At 42.9% G+C, this 27,577-nt stretch overlaps 1 protein-coding gene across 1 annotated transcript; it reads right to left on the bottom strand.

Moving 5' to 3' along the window:
• Positions 1–1,885: 1,885 nt before the first annotated feature.
• On the bottom strand, positions 1,886–22,631 carry LOC140714923 (melanin-concentrating hormone receptor 1-like). Its single transcript, XM_073026591.1, has 3 exons — positions 22,569–22,631; positions 22,295–22,411; positions 1,886–2,919 (listed from the first exon to the last, which is right to left on the bottom strand). The coding sequence occupies exons 2-3, from the start codon at positions 22,380–22,382 to the stop codon at positions 1,886–1,888; spliced, it is 1,122 nt and encodes a 373-aa protein (XP_072882692.1). The 5' UTR covers positions 22,383–22,411; positions 22,569–22,631.
• Between the last annotated feature and the right edge of the window lie 4,946 nt (positions 22,632–27,577).

The raw sequence follows: 27,577 nt of genomic DNA, 5'->3' as shown, positions 1-27,577 counted from the left end.
TGGTGAAGACAGTTTCTGCTGCACTGGCCTTCATTAATCAGGGCATTGAGTATAGAAGTTGAGATGATATATTGTAGTTGCACAAGATTTTGGTGAGGCCACATTTATAATATTATGTTCAGTTATCGTCACTAGGTTATACAAAGATGTGCTTAAACTGAAAAAAAGTTGCAAGGGTGTTTCCAGGACTCGAGAGACTGAGTTATAGAGAGCGGAAAAGCAGGCTAGGACTTTATACTTGGCCTATAGGAGAATGAGGGTGACCTTTCGAGATGTATAGAATAATTGGGGGCATACCCAAGGTCTTCTCCCAAGGTCGGGAATTAGGAATGAGAAAGCATCAGATTAAAATGAGAGGGCAGAGATTTAATAGGAACCTGAGGAATAACCTTTTTACCCAGTGTCTGGTCAGTATATAGAACAACTTGCCAGAGGAAATGGTTAAGGCAGGTACAATAACAACACTTGGACAGGTACATGGATAGGAAATATTTAAGGAGATATGGGCCAAACATAGGCAAATAGGAATAGCTTAGATGGGAATCTTGGTCGGCATGGACCAGTTGGCCTGAAGGGTCTGTTTCCCACTCTAGGAAGACAAAGAGAAGAATCATCTCTGAAGAGGCTACTCAGATGGGCAGGGGGAGGTGTGGGTGGAGTGAACTGGCACAGGGCTCTTGCCTGCCATCGTGTTCAAATAGTCATAAACTGGAGTGGCCGTTAAGAAAGATAGTCATCTGCGACTCACCCAACTGAAGTACTCAAGAGCAGATAGTGGAGGCAGAGGAATATTGTCAGACTCCACAGCAGTCATGGATCATTAGAATCTCAGATCAAACTTCTTACCGTTGCCCACCCCCACACCCCCCTCATCTCACCAGCTGCTCAAAAAGCATACCTGCCACTGGACGTGTGCCCATACAAAGCATCACAATGTATCACAGGCAGTACTGACATGGCTAGCACTTGGTTCATTCTACACACAAAAAGCACAACAGCACAATTTAGTCATCAAATGTGGTTACAATAAACCCTTCTCTGTGTTCTGTCAGCTACAATTCCATAGTAAATTTCATGCTTATCATTGATAATGTTTCTATCAGCTGTACTATAACTAACACTCTCTCATTCACCTTCCCCCTTACTCATCCTTGATTTCCACAGGACATCTCTTTCATCACACTGGGATAGTGTCAGCATGAACAGACATTAAAATGTTCTTCATCATCTGGGAATCACGAATCCCACTAAAGTGACATATGACCAACCCCCCATTTCGTATTGTGCAGGTTTCCTTCCATCTGTTCATCCCTGTTGGGCTTTGATCTGAGTTCAGCTGAGGGATGGTGGGAAAGAGGGAAGGCTGATTGCTGGAAAATTTGTCAGAGGCTACTCCACTTCACTAAGTGTACATATAAATTCTGCAACAGTGTGAAGGAATGGTCCATTGTGTCCATGCCAGGTCCCAGCAACACAGTCCCATTTGTCCTTTTTCCCTGCTTACTTCACTGTACCTCTCTCGCACTCTCTCTCACTCTCCTCCACTCTCTCTCACTCTCCTCTCTCTCTCCCCCCACTGCCCTCCTCCCTGTCCCTCTCCCCTCCTTCATTCCTTTGCCACTTACCTATATGAGGAGCAATTTATAACTATCTTAGCTACCACCAGTTTTTCAAGAGGAAAATGTTGGTTGCTTTTGCACAAGTGGGGTTCAGTAATGCTTCTGACATTAACAGTAATAAGGTGAGAGCAGTTCTGACAAGGTTTCCAATGTCTTTTGCTTCCTAGAGATTTCTTCAGTTATGTATACCTTCAAATTAGTATCATGAGTTTGGTGGTATTAATGAAAGTAGGATATCTTTCAAATATTCACCACTGGATGGACCATCACTGAACTGTGACTGTTACGGGCAAAACACTTTGTGAGAACTCTCCTGTGAAACGAGTGCGTTGAGAGAGTTCACCGGTGAGCCTGATAGACATGCTTCCTTCTGCCTCACTGTTAGCCACCTGGACCTGCTGACGAGTGGGTTGGATCGCCACCAGAAAGCGCCGCTTGAAGGTCTCACTCAAGACAAGGTACAAAAAAGGGTTGATACAGCTGTTGGCATAGCCCAGGCTGATGGCAAAGTTGTAGGCACAGAAGAAAGTGACGCTTGGCTGTTCAATTCTTAGGTGTACCAGCTGAAGGATATAGAAAGGTCCCCAACATATGAAAAAAGTTGAACAAATAGCCACTGCCATCCGGGTCATTTTCCTTGTTCTCAATCTTATACTTTGCTGTGGTAGTGGGACGACAGTTGTAGACATGTGCTGAAGGATCTTAAAGTAAATAACACAGATGATAACCAGAGGGGTGGCAAAAACCAGTATGAATTGGTAAAGTGTAAACCAGTAAATGTCAGTGGCTGGGTTGGGCAAAAGTAAAGCACAACCAACCGTGCCGTCGGGTCGTAGCATTAATCCACTGTACAGCCACACTGGGATGATGGTTAAGAAGGACACCAGCCAAACTAAGCAGACCACCAAGGTAGCCATGGATGGTGTGCGCATGTAGGCTGATTTCAGAGGGTGAACTGTGGCCAGGTAACGATCAAAGGTCATTGCAGTCAGTATATAGGTGCTGGTGACTTGGCTGTTGCTGTCTAAGCTGGTTATGATGGTGCACATGACTGCTCCAAAATGCCAGGATCCATTCCCGACAAGCTGATGAATGAGGAAAGGCATTCCCAGAAGAAACAACAGATCAACCAAGGACAGGTTGAAAATAAATACATCGGGCACTGTGTGCTTGTACCTCAACTTGGTCTTCTTTACAGTGGTGTAGATTACAATGGAGTTGCCTATGATGCCCAAAAAACTGATGATCCCAAATAGGCTTGGCATGATAACGTTGGTGTATGGTGTAAACCGCTCTGCTCCTGAAACACAGAGAGATCAAACATTTCCCTTTAAAACAGTTCTTAGATGCTCTAAACCAGATATTATACATCCCCGAGAACATCTACACAGAATGAAGAAAGATTCTGCACTACACCCAGGTGGTAACCATATGGTGAACTTGTTTACAGAATTGGGATGCTGTTCTTTCTCATTGTATGATCTGAGGGCTAAGCTTCTTCTTCACCCAAGCAGTTCAATGGTGCTTTATTGGTATGCGAGTTTCCATTCACAGGAACTCACTTTATTTTTAAAAGTTTATTCATTTTTCAGTATTGGGATCTGGGAAAAGCCAGCACTTCTCGCCTTTCTCCTATTGTTGTGGTGATCGGCATCATTCATCAGCCAGATTTAATTTTATAATGTGGAGAACGGCAAAGGTTCACTGTTTAGGGCACCTTTGACAAGGACTCCAAGTCCATCAGTCAGCGGTGCAACGTATTGATGCCACCTTAAAGCTTAAAGTTTGTTATAACATCTGATGTAACACCATCCTGATGAGGATAAGGTGCCAATGCATGAGCCCATCACTCTCAGCAAAGAACTGAACCATCCACAGATGATTCTCAACACATTGAGCTCTTCCAGCATCTTGAGTGTCCCTTCAGATTCCCGTATCTGCTGTCTCTTTTGCCTTCCCAAAGATGTTGCCTGGATTAGAAAGTCTTGTCGCTGATTGTATTTTCCTTTGCACTAATATCTTATATTGAAGAGTCTTTCAAACTCTTCTCTGTCTTATATAAGTTAAATATAATTTATGTTTATGTCATGAGTTTTGTCTGAAGCTATATGCCTGTGATGTTGCTGCAAACAAGTTTTTCATCATACCTGTACCTCACCATTCTTGTGCATATGACAATGAACTTGAATTGTCTTGGAGGTGTCACTTACACCAATTAGTCATATATAGTGGTTTCTGTGGTGCCTCAGAGAGGCCTGGGTGTCTGTGCTTGGGAAGATCAGATTTTCAGGAGGGTATTGGTACCCAGTGGGCCAGGGCAGGGATGCAGTGGGAGCACAGATTTTAAGGTGATGCATTGGATCATCAATGGTCAGCTTGGTGCAGTGAGTGGAGCCAGCTGAGGATCTCACAGGACATCTATGGTGAGAGTGGGTGGAGTTATCAGAAACTTGGGTTAAGTGAAATGCCCGCAAAAGGTTCAATGCTCCAAATAACATAACCACAAACTATTTCAGTCCAGTTGAAGGGTCTCAACCTAAGATGTCAACTATCCATTTTCCTCACAGATACTCCCTGACCCATTGAGTTCCCCCCAACAGTTTGTCTGTTGCTCCAGATCCAAGCATCTGCAGACATATATCACCATGTCTTTGTTTGCATAAAACCTCGATAGGGTGAATGAGCAAAATCTTTTTCCCCAGGGTTGAGGAATCAAAAGCTAGAGGCTTAAGTTTAAGATGAAAAGGGAGATTTAATAAGAACTCAAGGGACAACTTATTCACCCAGAGGGTTGTTGGTATATTGAATGACCTGCCAGAAGAAATGATTGAGATGGGTACATAAGACATAGGAGCAGATTAAGGCCATTCAGCCGATCAAGTCTGTTCCACATTAACATCATTTAAAAGTTTCCATTAGGAGAATCTATGCCTCAGAAAAAAGGGAGGGTCCTTTATAACTGAGGTCATGAGGAATTTCTTCAGCCAAAGGGTGGTGTATCTGTGGAATTCATTGCCACAGATGATGCGGAGGTCAAGTCATTATGTATTTAAGGCAGGGATTGATAGGTGAAACATAGAAAACCTACAGCACAATACAGGCACTTCAGCCCACAATGCATTGCTGAATATGTACTTACTTTAGAAATTACCTAGGGTTAGCCATAGCCCTCGATATTTCTAAGCTCCGTGTACTTATCCAGGAGCCTCTTAAAAGACTCTGTTGTAGCCGCTTCCATTTCACGCACTCACTACTCTCTGTGTAAAAATCTTACTCCTGACATCCCCTCTGTACCTACTTCCAAGAACCTTAAAACTGTGCCCTCTTGTGGTGAACTAGATATACCTGTCTGACTGCTCCTGTGGCTCCTCCCACAGACCCTGCTGACTGCTCCTGTGGCTCCTCCCACAGACCCCTGTATAAAGGCGACTGTGGTCTGCTGCTCTCCCTCATTTTCCCAGGATGTAGTGTTGTTTGTTCTTCCAGTCAATAAAAGCCGATATCTCACTTCCTAAGTCTCAGCGTGAGTTATTGATGGTGCATCACTTGTGTTAGCCATTTCAGCTCTGAGAAAAAGCCTCTGACTATCCACAGGATCAATGCCATTCATCATCTGAAACAACTCAATCAAGTCACCTCTCATCCTCCATCGCTCCAAGGAGAAAAGGCCAATTTCACTCAACTTATTCTCATAAGGCATGCTCCCCAATCCAGGCAACATCCTTGGAAATCTCCTCAGCACCCTTTCTATAGTTTCCACATCCTTCCTGTAGTGAGGTGACCAGAACTGAGCACAGTAATCCAAGAACTTACCAGGGTTCTATACAGCTGTAACATTACCTCTTGGCTCTTGAATTCATTCCCACAGTTGATGAAGGCCAATGCACCATATGCCTTCTTAACCACAGAGTCAACCTGCGCAGCTGCTTTGAGCGACCTATGGACTCGGACCCCAAGATCCCTCTGATCCTCCACACTGCCAAGAGTCTTACCATTAATACTATATTCTGCCATCATATTTGACCTACCAAAATGAACCACTTCATACTTATCTGGGTTGAACTCCATCTGCCACTTCTCAGCCCAGTTTTGCATCCTATCGATGTCCCACTGTAACTTCTGACAGCCCTCTATACTATCCACAACACCCCCAACCTTTGCGTCATCAGCAAATTTACTAACCCATCCATCCACTTCCTCATCCAGGCCATTTATAAAAATCATGAAGACAAGGTGTCCCAGAACAGATTCCTGAGGCACATCACTGGTCACCAACCTCAATGCAGAATATGACACGTCTACAATCACTCTGCCTTCTGTGGGCAAGCCAATTCTGGAACCACAAAGCAGGGTCCCCTTGGATCCCATGCCTCCTTACTTTCTCCATAAGCCTTGCATGGGGTACCTTGTCAAAGGCCTTGCTGAAATCTATATACATGACATCAACTGCTCTACCTTCATCACTGTGTTTACTCACACCCTCAAAAAATTCAATCAGGCTCGTAAGGCACAACCGGCATTTGACAAAGCCATGCTGACTATTCCTAATCAAATTACACCTCCCCAAATGCACATAAGTCCTGCCTCTCAGGATCTTCTTCATCAACTTACCAACCACTGAAGTAAGACTCACTGGTCTATAATTTCCTGGGCTATATCTCCTCCCTTTCTTGAATAAGGAAACAACATCTGCAACCCTCAAATCATCTGGAACCTCTCCTGTCCCCATTGCTGATGCAAAGATCATTGCCAGAGGCTCAACAATCTCCTCCCTCGCCTCCCACAGAGGCCTCGGGTACATCTCGTCCAGTCCCGGTGACTTATCCAACTTAATGCTTTCTAAAAGTTGCAGCACATCCTCTTTCTTAATGTCTATATGCTCAAGCTTTTCAGTCTGCTATAAGTCACCCCTACAATCACCAAGGCCCTTTTCCGTAGTGAATACTGAAGCAAAGTATTCATTAAGTACCTCCACTATCTCCTCTGATTCCATACACAATTTTCCACAGTCACACTTGATTAGTCCTATTCTCTCATGTCTTATTGTCTTGCTCTTCACATACTTGTAGAATGTCTTGGGATTTTCATTAATCCTTCTCGCCAAAGCCTTCTCTTGGCCCCTTCTGGCTCTCCTAATTTCATTCTTAAGCTCCTTCCAGCTAGCCTTATAATCTTCTAGATCTCTATCATTACCTAGTTTTTTTGAACCTTTCGTAAGCTTTTCTTCTTGACTAAATTTTCAACAGCCTTTGTACACTATGGTTCCAGTACCCTACCATCCTTTCCCTGTCTCATTTGAATGTACCTATGCAGAATATCCCATGAACACTTGCCACATTTCTCTGTACATTTCCCTGAGAACATCTGTTCCCAATTTATGTGTCCAAGTTCCCTGATAGCTTCATATTTCCCCTTACACCAGTTAAATGCTTTCCTAACTTTTCTGTTCCTATCCCTCTCCAATGCAATGGTAAAGGAGATAGAATTGTGATCACTATCTCCAAAATGCTCTCCCACTGAGAGACCTGACACCTGACCAGGTTCATTTCCCAATACCAGATCAAGTACAGCCTTACCTCTTGTAGCTTCTTTATATATTGTGTCAGGAAACCTTCCTGAACACACCTAACAAACTCCACCCCATCTAAACCCCTTGCTCTAGGGAGATGCCAATCAATATTTGGGAAATTAAAATCTCCCACCACATCAACCCTGTTATTATTGCATCTTTCCAGAATCTGTCTCCCTATCTGCTCCTCGATGTCCCTGTTACTATTGGGCGGTCTATAAAAAACACCCAGTAGAGTTATTGATCCCTTCCTGTTCCTAACTTACACCCACAGAGACTCAGTAGACAATCTCTCCATGACTTCCTCCTTTTCTGCAGCTGTGACACTATTTCTGATCAGCAGTACCACGCCCCCACCTCTTTTGCTTCCCTCTCTGTCCTTTCTGAAACATCTAAAGCCTGGCACTCTAAGTAGCCATTCCTGCCCCTGAGCCATCCAAATCTCTGTAATGGCTGCAACATAATAACGCCAAGTACTGATCCATGCTCTAAGCTCATCCGCTTTGTTCATGATACTCTTTGCTTTAAAATAGACACATCTCAAACCATCAGTCTGAGTGTATCCCTTCTCTGTCACCTGCCTATCCTCCCTCTCGCACTGTCTCTAAGCTTTCTCTATTTGTCAGCCAACTGCTCCTTCCTCGTCTCTGCAGTTCGGTTCCCACTCCACAGCAATTCTAGTTTAAACTCTCCCCAATAAACTTAGCAAACCTCCTTGCCAACATATTGGTCCCCCTCAAATTCAAGTGCAACCTGTCCTTTTTGTACAGGTCACGCCTGCCCTAAAAGAGGTCCCAATGATCCAGAAATCTGAATCCCTGCCCCCTGCCTCCAATCCCTCAGCCACGCATTTATCCTCCACCTCACTCTATTCCTATACTCACTGTCACGTGGCACAGGCAGTCATCCCGAGATTACTACCTTTGAGGTCCTGCTTCTCAACTTACTTCCTAACTCCCTGTAGTCTGTTTTCAGGACCTCCTCCCTTTTCCTACCTATGTCGTTGGTATCAATATGTACCACGACTTCTGGCTGTTCACCTTCCCACTTCAGGATATCTTGGATGCAATCAGAAACACCCCGGACCCTGGCACCTGGGAGGCAAACTATCATCGGTGTTTCTTTCCTGCATCCACAGAATCGCCTGTCTGACCCCCTAACTATAGAGTCCCCTATCACTGCACCATCCTGTTCTTTTCCCTACCCTTCTGAGCGCGGCTACTGTTGCTTCCCCCAGGTAGGTTGTCCCCCACCAACTGTACTGAAACAGGAGTACTTATTGTTAAGGAGGACAGCCACAGAGATACTCTCTATTTGACTCTTGCCCTTCCCTCTCCTGACTGTTACCCACTTATCTGTCTCCTGAGGCCCCAGTGTGACTACTTGCCTATAGCTCCTCTCTATCACCTCCTCACTTTCCCTGACCCGGTCCCTAAGGAGCTGCAGCTCAATGCACCTGGCGAAGATGTGGCCGTCTGGGAGGCCAGCAGTCTCCTGGACATCTCACATCCGCACCCAGTACAGAACACCAGCCTCACAGACATACTTCTTATTCCTATACTTCACAAGTAACTTACCTCGCCTCGACCCATTATCACCTGTTGAGCCAAAGACCTCCTACTCTGACTCCTGCTCTTCAGATGCCCGCTCTATAAAGCTGTCTTTTAAAAAAATTCTTCCCACTGGCCTAACTCGCTGACATCCATGTACCTGCGCAGTCGTTCCTTGACACTGTTCTTGATAAGTAAGGTGGGAGAATGGAGCTGAATCAATGGCCCGAATGGCTTAATTCTGCTACTTTATCATATATTCTTATGGGGTACTTGGATGGGTACATGGAAAGTTTTAGTGCAGGAGTTCCTAACCTTTTTTATGCCATGGACCAATACTATTAAGCATGGTTGGGAACCCCTGGTTTAGAGGGATAAGGGTATAGTCAAATATGGGCCTGTTTACATGAAATATGACCCTATGACTCTGTCCGAGAAGAGAGTAATGAGGCACTTCTCTAAAACATCTAAACACTGACATAGAAAACCACCTGTCAAGGCTATTAAAAATAGGTAACAAATGCTGGTCTTGTCCTGATCCTAATCCTGCAAAACAGGTCAATAATTAAAGCACCTTACAGTTCAGTGAAATGACTTACAAGTTCATTTGAAATACTTCAACTTTCCTTTTTCAGCATGTTCAGTGAAGTTAAATTGGGTTTAGGTTTGTCTTTGCTTATAGCATGGTACATTACAGTTTTCCACTCATTTTATTGTCTCTTCTTTAATTCTGTAGATACATAGAAACATAGAAAACCTACAGCACAATACAGGCCCTTCAGCCCACAAAGTTATGCTGAACATGTCCCTACCTTAGAAATTACTAGGCTTACCTATGGCCCTCTATTTTACTAAGCTTCATGTACCTCTCTAAAAGTCTCTAAAAAGACCCTATCGTATCCACCTCCACCATCGTTGTCAGCAGCCCATTCCACTCACTCACCACTCTCTGAGTAAAAAACTTACCCCTGACATCTCCTCTGTACCTACTCCCCAGCACCTTAAACCTGTGTCCTCTTGTGGCAACCACTTCAGACCTGGGAAAAAGCCTCTGACTATCCACACGATCAATGCCTCTCATCATCTTATACACCTCTATCAGGTCACCTCTCATCCTCCGTCGCTCCAAAGAGAAAAGGCTGAGTTCACTCAACCTATTCTCATAAGGCATGCTCCCCAATCCAGGCAACATCCTTGTAAATCTCCTCTGCACCCTTTCTATGGCTTCCACATCCTTCCTGTAGTGAGGCGACCAGCTGAGAACAGTACTCTAAGTGGGGTCATTGAATTTGAATTTATTTATTTCTTCAAATACTGCATATTGCTAAGCAATTCAATGTTATATTCCTACAAAATGTCTGGGCTGATGCAAAAACAGGGAAACCATGCTGAACCTTTATAAAGCACAGATCATATCTCAACAAGAGAACTGTGTTCAATTCTGGTTGCCTTATCGTAGGAAGGATATGGAGGTACTGGAGAAGGTCCAGAGGAAATTTACAGGAGTGGTTCCTGGGATGAAGGCTGACAGCCTTCAAGGACAAACAAGAGATACTGGTATTGTTTTCTAAGGGGGAGACCGAGGGTATTTGGTAAAATGATAAGAGGCACTGGAGAGAGATGATGGGAGGCTTGGAGTAGTCAAAGTCTCCCAGGTATTAAACAAATGGGGAAAAAAAGAATAACGAGGTGAGAAAAACCATTTTATGTTACATGTGGTTTGAATCTGGAATGTACTGCCTGCAGATTGTTCAGTCAGGTTCCACTGTGGCCTGCGAGAGGAGACTGGATATGGTGAAGAAAATAATGGCAAGGTCAAGATGAGTTGTTCTAGTAAATTTCCAGCACAGACATGATGGGCAGAATGGTCTCCTCATTGCTGTCACCATACTGTGATTCTTTGATGTCCAAGATGTTTCTTTGATGTTCATCTGCTTCGTCATTCCAGCATGGCTGATTTATTCTCCCTCTCAGCCCCATTCTTCTGCCTTCTACCCTTAACATTTGACACCCTAACTAATCAAGAACCTATCAATCTCTGCTTCAAATATACCCAATGACTTTGCAAGAAATTCCACAGATCCTCTACCCTCTGGCTAAAGAAATTCCTCCTCATCTCTGTTCTAAACAGAAATCCCTCTATTCTGAGGCTGTGCTCTCTGTTCTTAGACTCCACCACTAAACATCCTCTCTACATCCACTCTATTTAGGCATTTCAAATTCAATAGGTTTCAATGAGATCCCCCCCTCATTCTTTTAAACTCTACTGAGTACAGGTCCAGAGCCATCAAATGCTCCTCATACATTAACCTTTCCATTTCTGGAATCATTTTCATAAACCTTCTCTTGGCCTTCTCCAATGACAGCATATATTTTCTTCGATAAGGAGCCCAGAATTATTTACGGTAATCCAAGTGTAGTCTGACTAATGCCTTATAAATCCTCGACATCCTTGCTTTTATATTCGAGACCTCTTGATATGAATGTTAACATTGTACTTGCCTTCCTCACCACTAACTCAACCTGCAAGATAACGTTTAGATAATCCTGTACGAAGACTCCCAAGTCCCCTTGTACCTCTGATTTTTTCTCTCCATTTAGAAAAGTCTATGCCTTTAGTTGTTTTCTGTTAGTTTTTTGAAAGTTTACCAATTCTCTAACTTCTCACTAAATTTTGCTATATTAAATGCCTTCACTTTTGCTTTTATGCTGTCTTTGACTTGTCTTGTCAGCCTCATCATCATCCTCACTTAATTCTTCATCTTTAGGATGTATCTTCCCTCTGCCTACCTAATTGCTTCCAGTGACTACAGTGATTGCAGCTCTGCAGTCATCCCTGCTAGTGTCCCCTTCCAATCAACTTTGTCCAGCTCCTCCCTCATGCCTCTGTACTTCCCTTTACTCCATAGTTATACTGAAACATCTGACTTTAGCTCGCCCTCTCAAACTGCAGAGTGAATTCTATCATATTATGATCACTGGCTCCTAAGTGTCCCTTTACCTTAAGCTCCCTAATCAAATCTGGTTCATTACACAACCCCCAATCCAGAATTGCCTTTCCCCTAATGGGCTCAACCTCAAGCTGCTCTCAAAATCTATCTCATAGGCATTCTACAAATTCCACCTCTTGAGATTCAGCACCAAATTGATTTTTCCAATCTATCTACATTTTGAAATCCCCCATAACAATCGTAACATAGCCCCTTTTCATGCTTTTTGTCTCTCCCAGTGGAATTTGTACCCAACATCCTGCCTACTGTTCAGAGGCCTGTATATAACTCCTGTATATACTGATACAGATTCTGTATATGTCAGGGTCTTTTTATGCTTACAGTTTCTTAACTCAACTGACAAGGATTCTACATCTTCTAATCCTATGTTACCGCTTTCTAAGAGTTTAATTTCATTTTTTATCAACATCCCTACCCCTTCTGCCTACTTGTCTGTCATTTTGATACAATGAGTATCCTTGGATGTTATGCTCCCAACTGTGATCTTCTTTTAGCTACGACTCGGAGATGCCCACAATGTCATACATATCAATCTCTAAATGTACTGCAAGATCATCTACTTTATTCCATACACTACATTCACTCAAATATAACACTTTCAGTCCTGTATTCATCACCTTTTTCAATTCTCCTCCCATGTTACATTTCAACTCATCCCACTGACTGCAATTTTGCCCTATCATTGCCTATCCTTCCTCATAGTCTCAATATACACTGCATCTACTTGTACACCAGCTGCCCCTATCACTCTGTCCAAACAAGTGAAATTCAAGTTTATTATGAGATGCGCAAATACATTTATGGTGCAATGAAAAATTAACTTGCAGCAACATAACAGTCACATAGCATCAGATAAGCAATATTCACCAGACCATTAATACACAATTTTTACAAGAAGCAACACAACCAGAACAAAAAAAATGTTCAATGTTTTTATCATTGTTTGAAAATTATTTTTATGGTGCAGATTTTGAAATCAAAAACAGAATTTATAAGTTTGTGAGCTATGTCTTGGTTGGAGGTGTGTTGTTACCAAGATATTTCATAACTAGTATAAACTTTGCAAACTAGTGTGGAATTGGGAAATAAAATATGTTTTAGGTATTACATGTAAGTAAGAAAAATATAAAGGTTCCAAATTATGTTAAAGTGTGAATCCAAATAGGGCAGGCCACCAAATTAGTCACAGAATACTGATACATAATCATTAAAATTGGGATCCAAATTATTCAAGTCTTTTAGCAGAAAACAAGCCAAATTATAGAAACATAGAAAGATAGAAAACCTACAGCACAATACAGGCCCTTCGGCACACAAGGTTGTGCTGAACATGTCCCTACCCTAGAAATTACTAGGCTTACATATAGGCCTCTATTTTTCTAAGCTCCATGTACCTATCCAAAAGTCTCTAAAAAGACCCTATTGTATCTGCCTCCACCACCGTTGCCGGCAGCCCATTCCACGCACTCACCACTCTGAGTAAAAAAATTACCCCTGACTTCTCCCCAGCACTTTAAACCTATGTCCTCTTGTGGCAACCATTTCAGCCCTAGGAAAAAGCCTCTGACTATCCACACAATCAATGCCCCTCAATATCTTATACACCTCTATCAGGTCACCCCTCATCCTCCATCGTTCCAAGGAGAAAAGGCCGAGTTCACTCAACCTGTCCTCATAAGACATGCTCCCAAATCCAAGCAACATCCTTGTAAATCTCCTCTGCACCCTTTCTATGGCTTCCACATCTTTCCTGTAGTGAGGCAACCAAAACTGAGCACAGTACTCCAAGTAGGATCTGACCAGGGTCCTATATAGCTGCAACATTACCTCTTGGCTCCTAAATTCAATTCCACGATTGATGAAAGCCAATATACCTTCTTAACCACTGAGTCATCCTGCACAGCTGCTTTGAGCATCCTATGGACTCGGACCCCAAGATCCCTCTGATCCTCCACACTGCCAAGAATCTTACCATTAATACTATATTCTGCTATCAAATTTGACCTACCAAAATGAACCACTTCACACTTATCTGGGTTGAACTCCATCTGCCACTTCTCAGCCCAGTTTTGCATCCTATCAATGTCCCGCTGTAACCTCTGACAGCCCTCCACACTATCCACAACACCTCCAACCTTTGTGTCATCAGCAAACTTACTAACCCATCTATCCACTTCCTCATCCAGGTCATTTATAAAAATCACCAAGAGTAAGGGTCACAGAACAGATCCCTGAGGCACTACACTGGTGACCGACCTCCATGCAGAATATGACCAGCGTACAACCACCCTTTGTCTTCTGTGAGCAAGCCAATTCTCGACCCACATGCCTCCTTACTTTCTCAATAAGCCTTGCATGGGGCACCTTATCAAATGCCTCACTGAAATCCATATACACTACATATACTGCTCTTCCTTCATCAATATGTTTAGTCACATCCTTAAAAAATTCAATCAGGCTCGTAAGACATGAACAGCCCTTGACAAAACCGTGCTGACTATTCCTAATCACATTATACCTCTCCAAACGTTCATAAATCCTGCCTCTCAGGATCTTCTCCATCAATTTACCAACCACTGAAGTAAGACTCAATGGTCTATAATTTCCTAGTCTATCTCTACTCACTTTCTTGAATAAAGGAACAACATTCGCAACCTTCCAATCCTCTGGAACCTCTCCCGTCCCCATTGATGATGCAAAGATCATCGCCAGAGGCTCAGCAATCTCTTTCCTCACTTCCCACAGTAGCCTGGGGTACATCTCATCCAGTCCCAGCAACTTATCCAACCTGATGCTTTCCAAAAGCTCCAGCACATCCTCTTTCTTAATATCTACCTGCTCAAGCTTTTCAATCTGCTGCAAGGCATCATTATTATCACCAAGAGCCTTTTCCATAGTGAATATTGAATTAAAGTATTCATTAAGTACCTGTTATTTCCTCTGGTTCCATACACACTTTACCACTGTCACACTTGATAGGTCCTATCCTTTCATGTCTTATCCTCTTGCTCTTCACATACTTGTAGAATGCCTTGGGATTTTCCTTAATCCTGCCCGCCAAGGACTTCTCATGACCCTTCTGGCTCTCCTAATTTCCTTCTTAGGCTCCTTCCTGTTAGCCTTATAATCTTCTAGATCTCTAACATTACCTAGCTCTCTGAACCTTTTGTAAGCTTTTCTTTTCTTTTTGACCAGATTTATTACAGCCTTTGTCCACCATGGTTCCTGCACCCTACCATAACTTCCCCATCTCATTGTAACGTATCTATGCAGAACTTCACACAAATATTCCCTTGTGGCGGCCCGCACACGCTGGGACTCAAACCGCCATCGGGAGCCGCGGGCAGACACGCGGTAGTGCGTTTGGAACTACCTGCTCAGGGCGGACCTTCCGGTGACAGTCTAACGTCATGTCTGCCCCGCGGGTCGCAGGGGCCCATGGGAGGGGAGATTTAAGCGTGCGATTTTGAATCAGTAAAGGCATTCTTTCAGCTCTCTCTGCCTCCGTGTGTTTCTTTAGAAGCGCGTTGCGCTTGACTACACTCTGAACATTTGCCACACTTCTTCCGTACTTTGCCTTGAGAACACCTGTTTCCAATTTAAGCTTCCAATTTCCTGCCTAATAGCTTCATAATTCCCCTTACTCCAATTAAACACTTTTCTAACTTCTCTGTTCCTATCTCTTTCCAATGCTATTGTAAAGGAGATAGAATTATGATCACTATCTCCAAAGTGGTCTCCCACTGAGAGATCTGACACCTGACCAGGTTCATTTCCCAATACTAAATCAAGTACAGCCTCTCCTCTTGTAGGCTTATCTACATACAGTATTGTGGCAAGAAACCTTCCTGAACACGCCTAACAAACTCCACCCCATCTAAACCCCTTGCTCTAGAGAGATGCCAATCTATATTTGGGAAATTAAAATCTCCCATCACAACAACTGTTATTATTACACCTTTCCAGGATCTGTTTCCCTATCTGCTCCTCAATATCCCTGTTACTACTGGGCGGCCGATAAAAAACACCCAATAAAGTTATTGACCCCTTCCTGTTCCTAATCTCCATCCACAGACACTCTGTAGACAATCCCTCCATGACGTCCACCTTTTCTGCAGCCGTGACACTACCTCTGATCAACAGTGCCACACCCCCACCTCTTTTGCCTCCCTCCCTGTTCTTTCTGAAACATCTAAAACTCGGCACTTCTGTTAACCATTTCTGTCCCTGATCCATCCAAGTCTCTGTAATGGCCACCACATCATATCTCCAAGAACTGATCCAAGTTCTTAGCTCATCCACTTTGTTCACAACACTCCTTGCATTAAAATAGATACATCTCAAACCTTCGGTCTGAGTGCATCTCTTCTCTGTCATCTGCCTATCCTCTCTTACACGCTGTCTCCTATCTTTCTCTATTCAAGAGCCAGACGCCTCTTCCCCAGTCTCTTCAGTTTGGCACCTGAGAACATTTCTATCACATACAAACCTTTGATTTCTGTCCACACAAGCAGTCCTCACATGACCTTTAGCCTCCTCCACTTCACCATCTGCTCTAACACTCTGGTTCCTCTGCCCCTCCAAATGTAGTTTAAATCCCCCCGGAGCAGCACTAGCTAACCTACCTGCAAAGATGTTAGTCCCCTTAGTCCCCTTGTTAGTCCCATCCGAACAGGTCCCACCTTCCCCAGAACAAAGCCCAATTGTCCAGAAAGATAAAGCCCTCCCTCCTGCACCATCTCCTTACCCACGTATTTAGCTGCATTATCTTCCTATTACTAGCCTCACTCGCACGTGGCACAGGGAGCAATCCTGAGATTGCAACCCTGGAGGTCCTGTCCTTCAACTTTGCACCTAACTCCCTAAAACTCTCTTTGCAGGACTTCCTCCTTCTTCCTATCCACGTCATTGGTCCCTACATGGACCACAACATCTGATAATTATACATTTTATTTTCAGATGACTAATTTTTTTAAATAGGGAATTACAATAAAATTATTTAAAATCTGGATTGGACCACATTTATACATTTCTGACCAACATTCTTTAAAGAGAATACAAAGGCACTAGGGTTGTAAATCCTCTGCAAGGACCACAATTTTGCCATAGTATTTGGAGGCAAGTGACCCGGAGAGCCTTGTTGGCTTATGCTTTGGCTCTTGGTAGGGTCACCCATACCAAACAGGTCAAAGGATAGAGGCCAGATTAAGAGTGGTCCACCAGTTCTCCTGGTTTGTGGGTTCAGCTTAGGGCTAACAACCCTGACTGGTCAAACAAATTGTTATGGAAACAGCAATGAAGAACCTGTGTGCGATGGCATGTATGGACATAGATGAAGGACTTTCATTGCCACCCTAAATGTCAATGGGCAGGATGTAAGTGTTGTAAATAAGATTTACAAGGAGGGGATTGGGTATATATTAATATGTAGAATGGGGCAAACTATATGGGTTTCTACTTTTGAAAAGAATAAACCAAGTGGTGAATTGATAGAGGTCTTTAAATTATGATCTTTTGATAGAGTAGAGGAAATATTTCTAGTTATAGGAAAGATCAAAATAATGGATTACAATGTAAGATAATCACCAGTCTTCTTATTTATCAAGAATGTTGGGGGAACGTAGAACTTCCTACAACTGGAAGTAATATTACAAAAGCTGTAGCAATGCATTGAAATGGAAGCTGGTTATGTTCATGTGAGAATAGGCAACAGTGGGTTCTGCTGATTGGAAAGGAAGTGATGAATCTCAAAATGTCCATGATTCCATTTCTCTTTTGGATGTTTTCTTTTCATAATTCAACCTAAGGTGCACAGAGGGGAATAAACAGTCGACATTTCGGGCCAAGACCCATCAGGACACTAATAAGGTGCACATGCAATTTGCTTAGGTATGCACTCAGTTAAATACAGAGTTAGCTGTATATGGGTGCAAGAAATTTTATATTTTCCAATATACAGTACAGTGCACATACACAAACTAACACACTTACAGTCAGGCAAATCATTGGGTGATTCTTTGCAAACTCTTCCCCAAGACAAACTAGCAAAGGAGACACAAGAGATTCTGTATACTCTGGAAATCTTAAGCAATGATGAACAGCTTGAAAAGATATCATCTCAAATTTACACACCAGCCACATTTCAAAAATTATCACGATATGGAAACTGGATGGAAATTCCTCAGCTTCTCGTTAATGCTGTGGAAACATCCTCATACATTGCAGTGGTTCAAGAAAGAGGCGATAGGGATGACCAATAAATGCTGCTCTTTCCAGAGCCACTCAGACTCACACTGTGATAATGATTCATGTTCTGATCTGCTTTTAACTTACTGTCACTGATATTGTAATTTTTCTCCCCGCCCTCCCTGTACTGCTCCTTTCTGATCTGTGGCCAGTGTTTTGTGTTTGGTGTGCTGCAAGGATCAATTCTTGACTGTTGTTGTCCTACATGCTCCTATTATGTCAGATTATCTTAAATCAAAAGGTGAATTACCACAGCTATGCAGACAGCACACAACTGTATTTGTCTGTTACACCAGATAACCCAGGGGCTTTAAACCCTCTGGTCCAGTGTCTTACTAGCAATAAAATGGATGTGTTCAAATTTCCTTAAACTAATTAAGAAAAAACAGAAATTTGGTTATTGCTAGCAATAAAAAAGTGTGAATCTTAGAAATAAACTTGATCAAAATAATGGATTACAATGTAAGATAATCACATCAAGCCAGAGGTAAAGAATTTAGGCATTATTATTGACCGAGCTAAATTTTAAATCATATATTAACCAGATTATTAAGACTGCATTCTTTTCATTGAAGGAACATTGCACGGGTTCAATTTCTTACAACATCTCAAGATGTTTTTGTATTTAGCTGATTAGCCAACTGTAATGCACTCTTTTCAGGACTGCCTAAGAAAGATATAAATTGGCTACAGATTGTTCAAAATACAGCAGCAAGAATCTTAACCAAAAAAAAGAAAATCTGGGCACATTTGATCAGTTTTGGAATCATTACACTGGCTGCCTGTGTCCTTTAGGATCAAATTTACAATACTCTGAATTGACTGGTGGTGTAGAGGCATCCTCCCCGGACTTCAAGGCGAATGGTCCCAGGTTCAAATCTGGCCAGCTCCTTGCACATCTTTTCATCCGTGCTAGGTTGACTGTTGAGCTAGCAACTTGGCCTCATAAAATAACAGACAGATGCTGAAGAAATTGCAAAATTGCTACCCGATACATCACAAGGCGCAGAAAGGAACAACAAGACTCTGAATAATCTACTGTAGCTCCTCCACATGTCTTGAAATGTTTATCCTCTTACATCCCCGATCGTAATCTTAGATCCAAGAATACTGGCATGCTTAGTATTCCTAGAGCCAAGCATGTGAGAACTAGTGATGTGGCCTTCTGCTCTTATGCACCAAAAATCTGGAATACTCAACTGACTGAGAAATGCCGGGATCTGTGAAACATTTAATTTGGCCTAATTATAGGATTACTTACTGATGGTTGATGTTGATTAGATTTATATAATTTGCTATATTGGATTGCATGTTATTCTATATAATGTTTGTCTTTACTTATGATTTTTCATATTCTTACAACTATATTGATTTATCTTTACAATCAATGCAAAGAACTTTTAGCCTGTATCCTAATATATGAAAAGTGCTATATAAATTAAGTTATTATTATTATATTGGTCAGATGATGTTTATCAGAGGGAAGATAGGCTTGGAAAATAACTGGCATTTCACAAGCAAAACATCCTTTGGGTCTTCCTGGATTTGTGTTTGCTGCTCGAAGAAAAATCCCTGAAATAAATCCCCAAGAACTCCTGATGTTTCTGAGTACAAGATTTAAAGAGCAGAAAATCAAAATGTACCATACAGATCCCCAGCATTGAAGGCTTTACTTGGTGCAAACCAGTGTTCCCACCGCAGCTCGCGGCACTGATCTGTTATGCTGCTGATACACTCAGTCTATTGTAGTTCATTACTGTTTGATAGGCAAAGATCATCACTACTATATTACCACTTACTCTCTCCTCTTGATTTATCAAGCTCCTCCTAAACATCCCAACACCCACCACGCAGTCTCTACCTCCCCCCACCCACCCCATTTGCCCATCACCCACACACTCCTGCTTCCACTGGGCCCCTTCCACCACTGTTCCCATCTGCCCTCCCTGCTTCTGTTATTTGGTTCCAATGCCCTGCCTTCCTTTCTTATCAGGTTCAACCATCTGCAGCCCTTTTATCACCTCCCAGTCTCTGTCACTATTTCTTCTCTCCGTCTTCCATCTGCCTCTCTCCCCTCGTCACCTGGATTCACTTGTTGCTCACTAGCTCTTGTTCCACCCTCTTACACCAGATATCACCCAATCTACCCTCTCAGTCCAGATGAAGGGTCGCAACCTGAAACGTCGATTGTCCATTTCTCTTCAGATTTGCTGAGCTCCACTATACTAGCTCTATTTACTTATGCATTAGTTCATCCCAGTCATCTAAAACCCAATATTCAAACTGTCCCATACGGAACCAGTCAATGAGTTAGTGAATTCCCATATTTTTCAGAATATGGTATCCACACTTAATTATCATTGCTAAATACCATCCCCTGCTACTGAATTTGATTTAAGATTAAAGTCCTAAACTGAATGTAAACTGATAGTCCAGTGGTGATAAGGAAAATAGCAGTGTGCAGAGATGCAATGGCTCCCAATAATGATTGTACATTGTGTGTTATTGGATTGCTTCCATATTTATATTTATTGTGTTTTTTTAGGTTTATTGTGGTTTTTATGCTGCATTGGATCTGGAGTTGCAATCATTTTGTTCCTCATGAATCAGGAGGCAGTACTGAGGTGCTGCTGGAGGTGTCAACCTGCCTCTTTCTCATCCTTTCAGTGAAGTGGGAGAAAACTGGAGCCTCAAGGGGGTGACGGGGAGAAGATGCAAACTCCAGCAACAGAGTTCAGAGATGACTAGGTCCTTAGAGTTGGGAGAAAGCAAGGGAGTTTTAGTCTTGTTATAGTAATCCTTCAACCAATATCACTAAACCATGTTATCTGTTTGTTGACTCTTTACTAGAAATTGCTTTGTACGTATTTGATTAAAACAGAGGTAACATTTCAAAATTCCTTACTTGACCTATTGAGATGTTGAATGGTATAGGAGGATTGCCGATTTATTTTATCTGCTCTTCATTGCCAGCAACAGCTATTCAGCACATAGGCTATTCCTATCCTCCTCCAGCAGGATAGTTTTATTTTTGCTTTTAACTTTCCATAATTCCCGGTCTTCCTCATCTTCAAACAATATGTGGTGCAGATTTCAATTTCAGTAAGTAAGCAGCTGATAGACCATCAGATAGGAGCAGCTAAAACATAGTTCTATTCTCAACAATTTCCTACAACTTGTTACCATTAATCATGGTAGTCATTGATTTTGATTAGATTCTTATGGAGCACATTTCAGAAGCCAACCTACCACTCCTCAGTCCCACACCAATCTCAGCTCCTACACTGTTCCTATTCTATCTCCTGCCCCATCTGATTCATCCCGTTTATTGTTCCTGACCCTTCTGTTTCCTTCTTCCAAACCCACTTCCATCCTATGCTTTTCCTGTCCCTTGGGGTTGACATGTATTCTGTCATCCCCAACTGCACCAGAGAAGCACTGTGGATAATGGAGCTGTCTCTCAGCTCCAAGGACCTGGTTAACTCTGACCTCCATCCCTGAAGTTTGCATCTTTTCCCTGTAACACAGGGGGAGGGGGATTCCCTTGGATGCTCCAGTTTTCTCCCACGTCTCTGAGATGTGTGATTTGGTAGATAACAGACCACTGTGAATTGTCCCTAGTGTTGGTGGGTGGTAAGCAAAATGGGGGGTGGAGGTTGCAGTTGATAGGCATGTGAGATAGAATAGGTTATAGGGGATGTGGGGGAAAGGATTAATGAGACTACCCCAAGTCAACATAGACTCAGTGAGCTGAGTGCTGTAAGGAGACAGGGAAAAAAAGCAAAACTCCTACTCTGCTATTCTCAACCACCTTGTTTTAGATGTCTAACTACGAGCAATGGAACTTACATCTCTGTGCAAGCCTCCTATCTGCAGCTTCTCCTGATATATCAGCTTACGGTGCAACTGGGACAAAGCTTTCTCCCTCACAAAAATCCAGAAAGTCGGAGATTAACACCAATTTGCAGAAGGTTGCCGGTAAAGTTAGAGGTCCTTACTGAGGTATACTATATATATTTTACCTGATTATCAATGCGCGATCAATGTGCTGAATAAAATTACTGGTGTTGGATAATCTATGGGTGTGTACAGGCAATAGGTAGGTTCGATATTCAACCTTCAAAACTAACCGAGTCTAACACCCTAAGTTTATCCTCGGTCTTATCTCTCCTCCTCTGCTTCCCCTTTCTATTTCCATTCATCTTCAGTTCCCTCGGTTTTCTCTCTGCACTTCAATTGGGCATGTTCGGTTTATCTCCCACTCGGGTTGTAGAATGCTAGTAGCCACTGACTCCTTACCGAACTGGTTTCTCAGATTTTCTGTCGATCCAGTTCCTGAGCCAACGAGTTGAGAAGAATTTTCTTGCCATTTTTCCGACTTTTCCATTTTCAGGAAGAACACGATGAAACGTGAACCTGCCGGAATTTAAAACCCCGAAAAAGAAAATCTTATAACAGAAATATTTCCACATCTCGAAACAAACCTAAATATTTAAGTTTGCCCATATAATTAGTTACACAAACTCTTGAAATTAAATTGATTCGCACGCGCGAAATCGCTGCAATAGGATACCTGCCGAATTGAGAGCACCATTGTTCCTCTGCCAGTGATCACCGGATTTCCCTCTCTGCGGTTTCTCTGCTCAGCCCCGCTGCTCTCCCCCGCATTTAAAGTCTCCTGGGCATCCCGCGTCATCCGGCTGCTGATAGAAATCAGCGATTAGAGCGGGAAAGGGACTAGCGGGATGGAGAGGCGAGGGGATTGGAGAAGCATGAAGGCGCAAAACTGAAAGTCAAAGGTGATTTTATTATCACGTGCACAAGCATGTGTATTCAGAGGTGCCATGAAAACCTTGTCACAGCACCACATGCACAGTACATCAGATACAAAGCATTCACGGGTTAAAAAAGCATAAAATAACAGCATCAGTTATATAAAATTACGCAAGAGAGAGCACGATTAGAACAGCAGGATGTCTATTGTAGCGCAAAGTGACCATACCAAGACAGTGAGTAGGGTTGTGCAGATTGTTCCAAGAACCGAATCGATTAAAGGAAGTACTTGTTCTTGAATCTGGTTGTTTGGGACTTCAGGCTTCACACCCTCCTGCCCGCTGCTAGAAGATGTCATGACCTGGATGAAGGTGGGTGGCGTTTGATTGTGGACAATGCCTTCATGAGGTAGCGCCTCCTATAGATCTGTAGATGCTACCAATGGTGGGCATAAAGAGAGGGAGGAAGAATTGAGGAAGGAAAGTAGTGAGAGGGAGAGAGAGAGGGAGAGTGGGAGAGAGAGGGGGAGGGAGAAAGAGAGAGAGGGAGAGAGAGAAATCAGTGTCATATAGCATAGAAAGGGGTCTTTCAGCTCATGGTGTAAATCCTGGTTATCTGAACTAATCCTATTACTCAGCAATTGGTCCAACATCTTCTACATCAATGGAGGCACAAGAGATGGCAGATTGCTGGAATCTGGAGCAAAAACAATCTGCTGGAGGAACTCAGTGTGTCAGGCAACATCATGACAAGGTTTGTCCCTTGTCAATTTGAATCCATCTGCTTGAGACCCAATGTAGTAGTAGTTATGTCAGGACCTAGCCAATTCAGTGAGTACTGAGCACCTTTTGGTAATGAACCTTGCAGTTCCCACCCACAATATACCCTTGCTACATTCAGTGCTTTTTCCAGTTTGGGTCAACACAAAGGATTAATGCTTCATCAGCTGTGGGAAGATTTAGGTAAAAGGAAATTTTTGGACTTGGTTTGACTTGTGAAACATGTTCCAGATGTTGGGGGAGTCCAGAACCAGAGTCCACAGTTTAAGAATAAAGGGTAGGTCATTTAGAACGGAGCTGAGGAAAAACTTTTTCACCCAGAGTTGTGGATCTGTGGAATGCTCTGCCTCAGAAGGCAGTGGAGGGCAATTCTCTGGATGCTTTCAAGAGAGAGTTAGATAGAGCTCTTAAAGATAGCAGAGTCAAGGGATATGGGGAGAAGGCAGGAATGGGGTACTGATTGTGGATGATCGGCCATGATCACAATGAATGGTGGTGCTGGCTCGACTCCTGCACCTATTGTCTATTGACTTAATACCATGAGAATATATGGGTTCGGACTCAACGTTGAGGAATCCACGGGCTACCCTTCTCACCTCTGCTGTCATCTCTGCTGGGTCTGTCACATACGAACCTGATGCAATAAACGTAATGTACATTCAGTGAAAACAATTATGTCAGGTGTTTGACTTATCCGTGGAATAGTTCTTCTAATGTATACAACAGTTGCCCAAAAGTTTCCAGATACTTTGCAACTTCACTTGGGCTGAAAGCAGATTTAGTATATCCAAGGTTTCAAGTTTCTTTCTATACTTAGCATTGCGGTCACTATGAAACTGAGTGTCTTCTTGAGGCATTTCAGAAGCAAGGACTTTGGAGCAACATCGAAGGACAAGAGCTGCTTGTCCTTCAGGAAATATGCCTGCAACCCTGGTTTTTCCCTTTTCTCTTTTTTAGCTCATGAGAGAAAATACAGGAGCTTGAAATCCTGGTCAGCCAGACCCAGGAACAGCTTCTTTCCCACTCTTGACCTCTGAACCAATCACTATGTCCACATACCCTTCCCAGTGGTGCTCCAGGGTCTTGGCACCTTAATTCTACTCCTTCCATTACTGTCACTTTATCACTGCCTCGGTTTAAACTACTTTACTTTGCACTAATCCATTGCTTTTGCACTTCATTTATTGCTTCATTTATTTTCAACTTCTCACTGCTACAAGCAGAAGTTCCCACTTGCTTCAAAAAGGCAACAATTATACAAGTGCCTAAGAAGAATTATGTGGGCTGCCTTAATGACTCGCCTGGTAGCACTCATATCGACAGTGATGAAATGCTTTGAGAGGTTGGTCATGATTTGACTGAACTCCTACCTCAGCAAGGAACTGGACCCACTGCAATTTGCCTAACGCCACAATAGGTCAACAGCAGATGCAATCTCAATGGCTCTCCACATGGCTTTAGACCACCTGGACAACACAAACACCTACGTCAGGATGCTGTTCATCAACTATAGCTCAGCATTTAATACCATCATTCTCACAATCCTGATTGAACAGGTTCAGCAACTGGGCCTCTGTACCTTCCTCTGCAATTCGATCCTCAACTTCCTAACCGAAGACCACAATCTGTGCGGATTGGTGATAACAGATCCTCCTCACTGACGATCAACACTGGCGCACCTCAGGGAGAGTGCTTAGCCCACTTCTGTGCTCTCTCTAAACACATGACTGCATGGCTAGGCATAGCTCAAATGCCATCTATAAATTTGCTGACAATACAACCATTGTTGGTAGAACCTCAGGTGGTGATGAGAGGGCGCACATTGTGAGATATACCAACTAGTGGAGTGGTGCCGTGGCAACAACTTGGCACAACATCAGTAAGATGAAAGAGCTGATTGTGGACTTCAGAAAGGGTAAGACGAAGGAACACATACCAATCCTCACAGAGGGATCAGAAGTGGAGAGAGTGAGCAGCTTCAAGTTCCTAGGTATCAAGATCTCTGAGGATCTAACCTGGTCCCAACATATTGATGTAGTTATAAAGAAGGCAAGACAATGGCTATACTTTATCAGGAGTTTGAAGATATTTGGCATGTCAACAAATACACTCAAAAACATCTATAGTTGTACCTTGAAGAGCATTCTGACAGGCTGCATATGTCTGGTATGGTGGAGCTACTGCACAGGACCGAAAGAAGCTGCAGAAGATTGTAAATCTAGTCAGCTCCATCTTGAGTACTAGCCTATGAAGTACCCAGGACATTTTTAGAGAGTGGTGCCTCAGAAAGGCAGCGTCCATTATTAAAGGACCTCCAGCACCCAAGGGCAAGCCCTTTTCTCACCATTACCATCAGGTAGGAGGTACAGAACCCTGAAGGCACACATTCAGCGATTCAGGAACAGCTTCTTCCCCTCCACCATCTGATTCCTAAATGGACATTGAATCTTTGGACACTACCTCACTTTTTAAAAATATACAGTATTTCCATTTTTGCATGTTTTTAAACCTATTCAATATATGTATTTGATTTATTTGTTTATTTATTATTTGTTTAATTTTATTTATTTATTATTATCTTTTTCTCTGCTAGATTATGTATTGCATTGAACTGCTGCTGCTAAGTTAACAAATGTCACGTTACATGCTGGTGATAATAAACCTGATTCTGATTCTGATTCATTATTGCCATGTACATGTGAGCTTCACACAGGAAAGGAATCCCATTTCACCCTGATATATATGACAATAAACTAATCTGTGTTGGAGCACCTCCAAGAAAAAACACGCATCATCAAGATCTGGAAACTTATCATCCTTCCTCACTGCTGTATCTAAATCCTGGAACTCCCTACTCAACAGCATCTTCACCAAAAGAACTGCAGTGATTTCTCATCACTATCTAGTCAAGAGCATTTGGAAATGTGGCCTTGACGACGACACCAGCATTCAGCTCAGATCTCCCTGCCTCCTTATCTCTCTGCCAAATTTCAGAAGAATGCCAATCAAAAGCACCATGAGATTTTCAAAACTTCACTCCTACAGGAGAGTGGAAACTCCACTAGCTGTGTGGTGTTGTGACATGCTGCCCAACAAGCTCAGTCTGGTGGCCTGGTGGAAGAAGCTGTACTGGAGCCTGTTGGTCCTGGCTTTTATGCTGTGGTACCATTTCCCAGATGGTAGCAGCTGGAATAGATTGCAGCTGGGGTGACTTGGGTCTTTTTCACACCTGTCTTTGTAAATGTCCTGAATCATGGGAAGTTCACAACTACAGATGCACTGAGCTGTCTGCATTCTCTGCAGAGTCCTGTGATTAAGGGAGGTACAGTTCCCATACCAGGCAGTGATGCAGCCAGTCAGGACGCTCTCAATTGTGCCCCTGTACAAAGTTCTTAGGATTTGGGGACCCATACCAAACTTCCTCAACTGTCTGAGGTGAAAGAGGAGCTGTTGTGCCTTCTTCACCACATAGCTGGTGTGTACAGATGACGTGAGATCCTCGGTGATATGGATGCAGAGGAACTTAAAGCTGTTTACCCTCTCAACCCCAGATCCATTGATGTCAATAGGGTGAGCCCGTCTCCATTCTTCCTGTAATCCACAACCAGCTCCTTTGTTTTTGCGACATTGAGGAGGGATTGTTTTCTTGACACCACTGTGTCAGAGAAATGACTTCTTCCCTGTATTCACATTATTTTTGTGACTAGGCCAATTAATGTAGTGTCATCAGCAAATTTAATTAGCAGATTAGAGCTATGGGTGGCGACACAGTTATGGGTATACAGGGAATAAAGGAGGGGACTTAGGACACAGACCAAAGGGGCACCTGTGCAGAGTGTCAGAGGGGCGGAGGTGAGGGAGCCTACTCTTACCACCTGCTGGTGATCTGACAGGAAGTCCAGGATCCAGCTGCACAAAGCAGGGTCAAGGCCGAGGTCTCTGAACTTCCTGTTGAGCCTGGATGGAACTATGATGTTGAATGTTGAACTGGGAAATTAAATATGTTTGACTCTTCTGTTTATCAAAGAAC

The sequence above is a fragment of the Hemitrygon akajei genome, chromosome 22 (assembly GCF_048418815.1).
Source record: "Hemitrygon akajei chromosome 22, sHemAka1.3, whole genome shotgun sequence".
Taxonomy (NCBI): Eukaryota; Metazoa; Chordata; class Chondrichthyes; order Myliobatiformes; family Dasyatidae; genus Hemitrygon; species Hemitrygon akajei.
Note: the sequence above shows the minus strand (reverse complement) of the source record. Positions and strands in the feature narration are given on the sequence as shown.

What these genes read in the sequence shown, in the direction of transcription:
- LOC140714923 (XM_073026591.1), bottom strand. Translation starts at nt 22,382, where the DNA reads ATGGAAAAGTCGGAAAAATGGCAAGAAAATTCTTCTCAACTCGTTGGC. An exon ending in AAATCTGAGAAACCAGTTCG is followed by an intron (nt 2,920 to 22,294) that starts GTAAGGAGTCAG and finishes TCTGTGTTTCAG; the next exon opens with GAGCAGAGCGGTTTACACCA.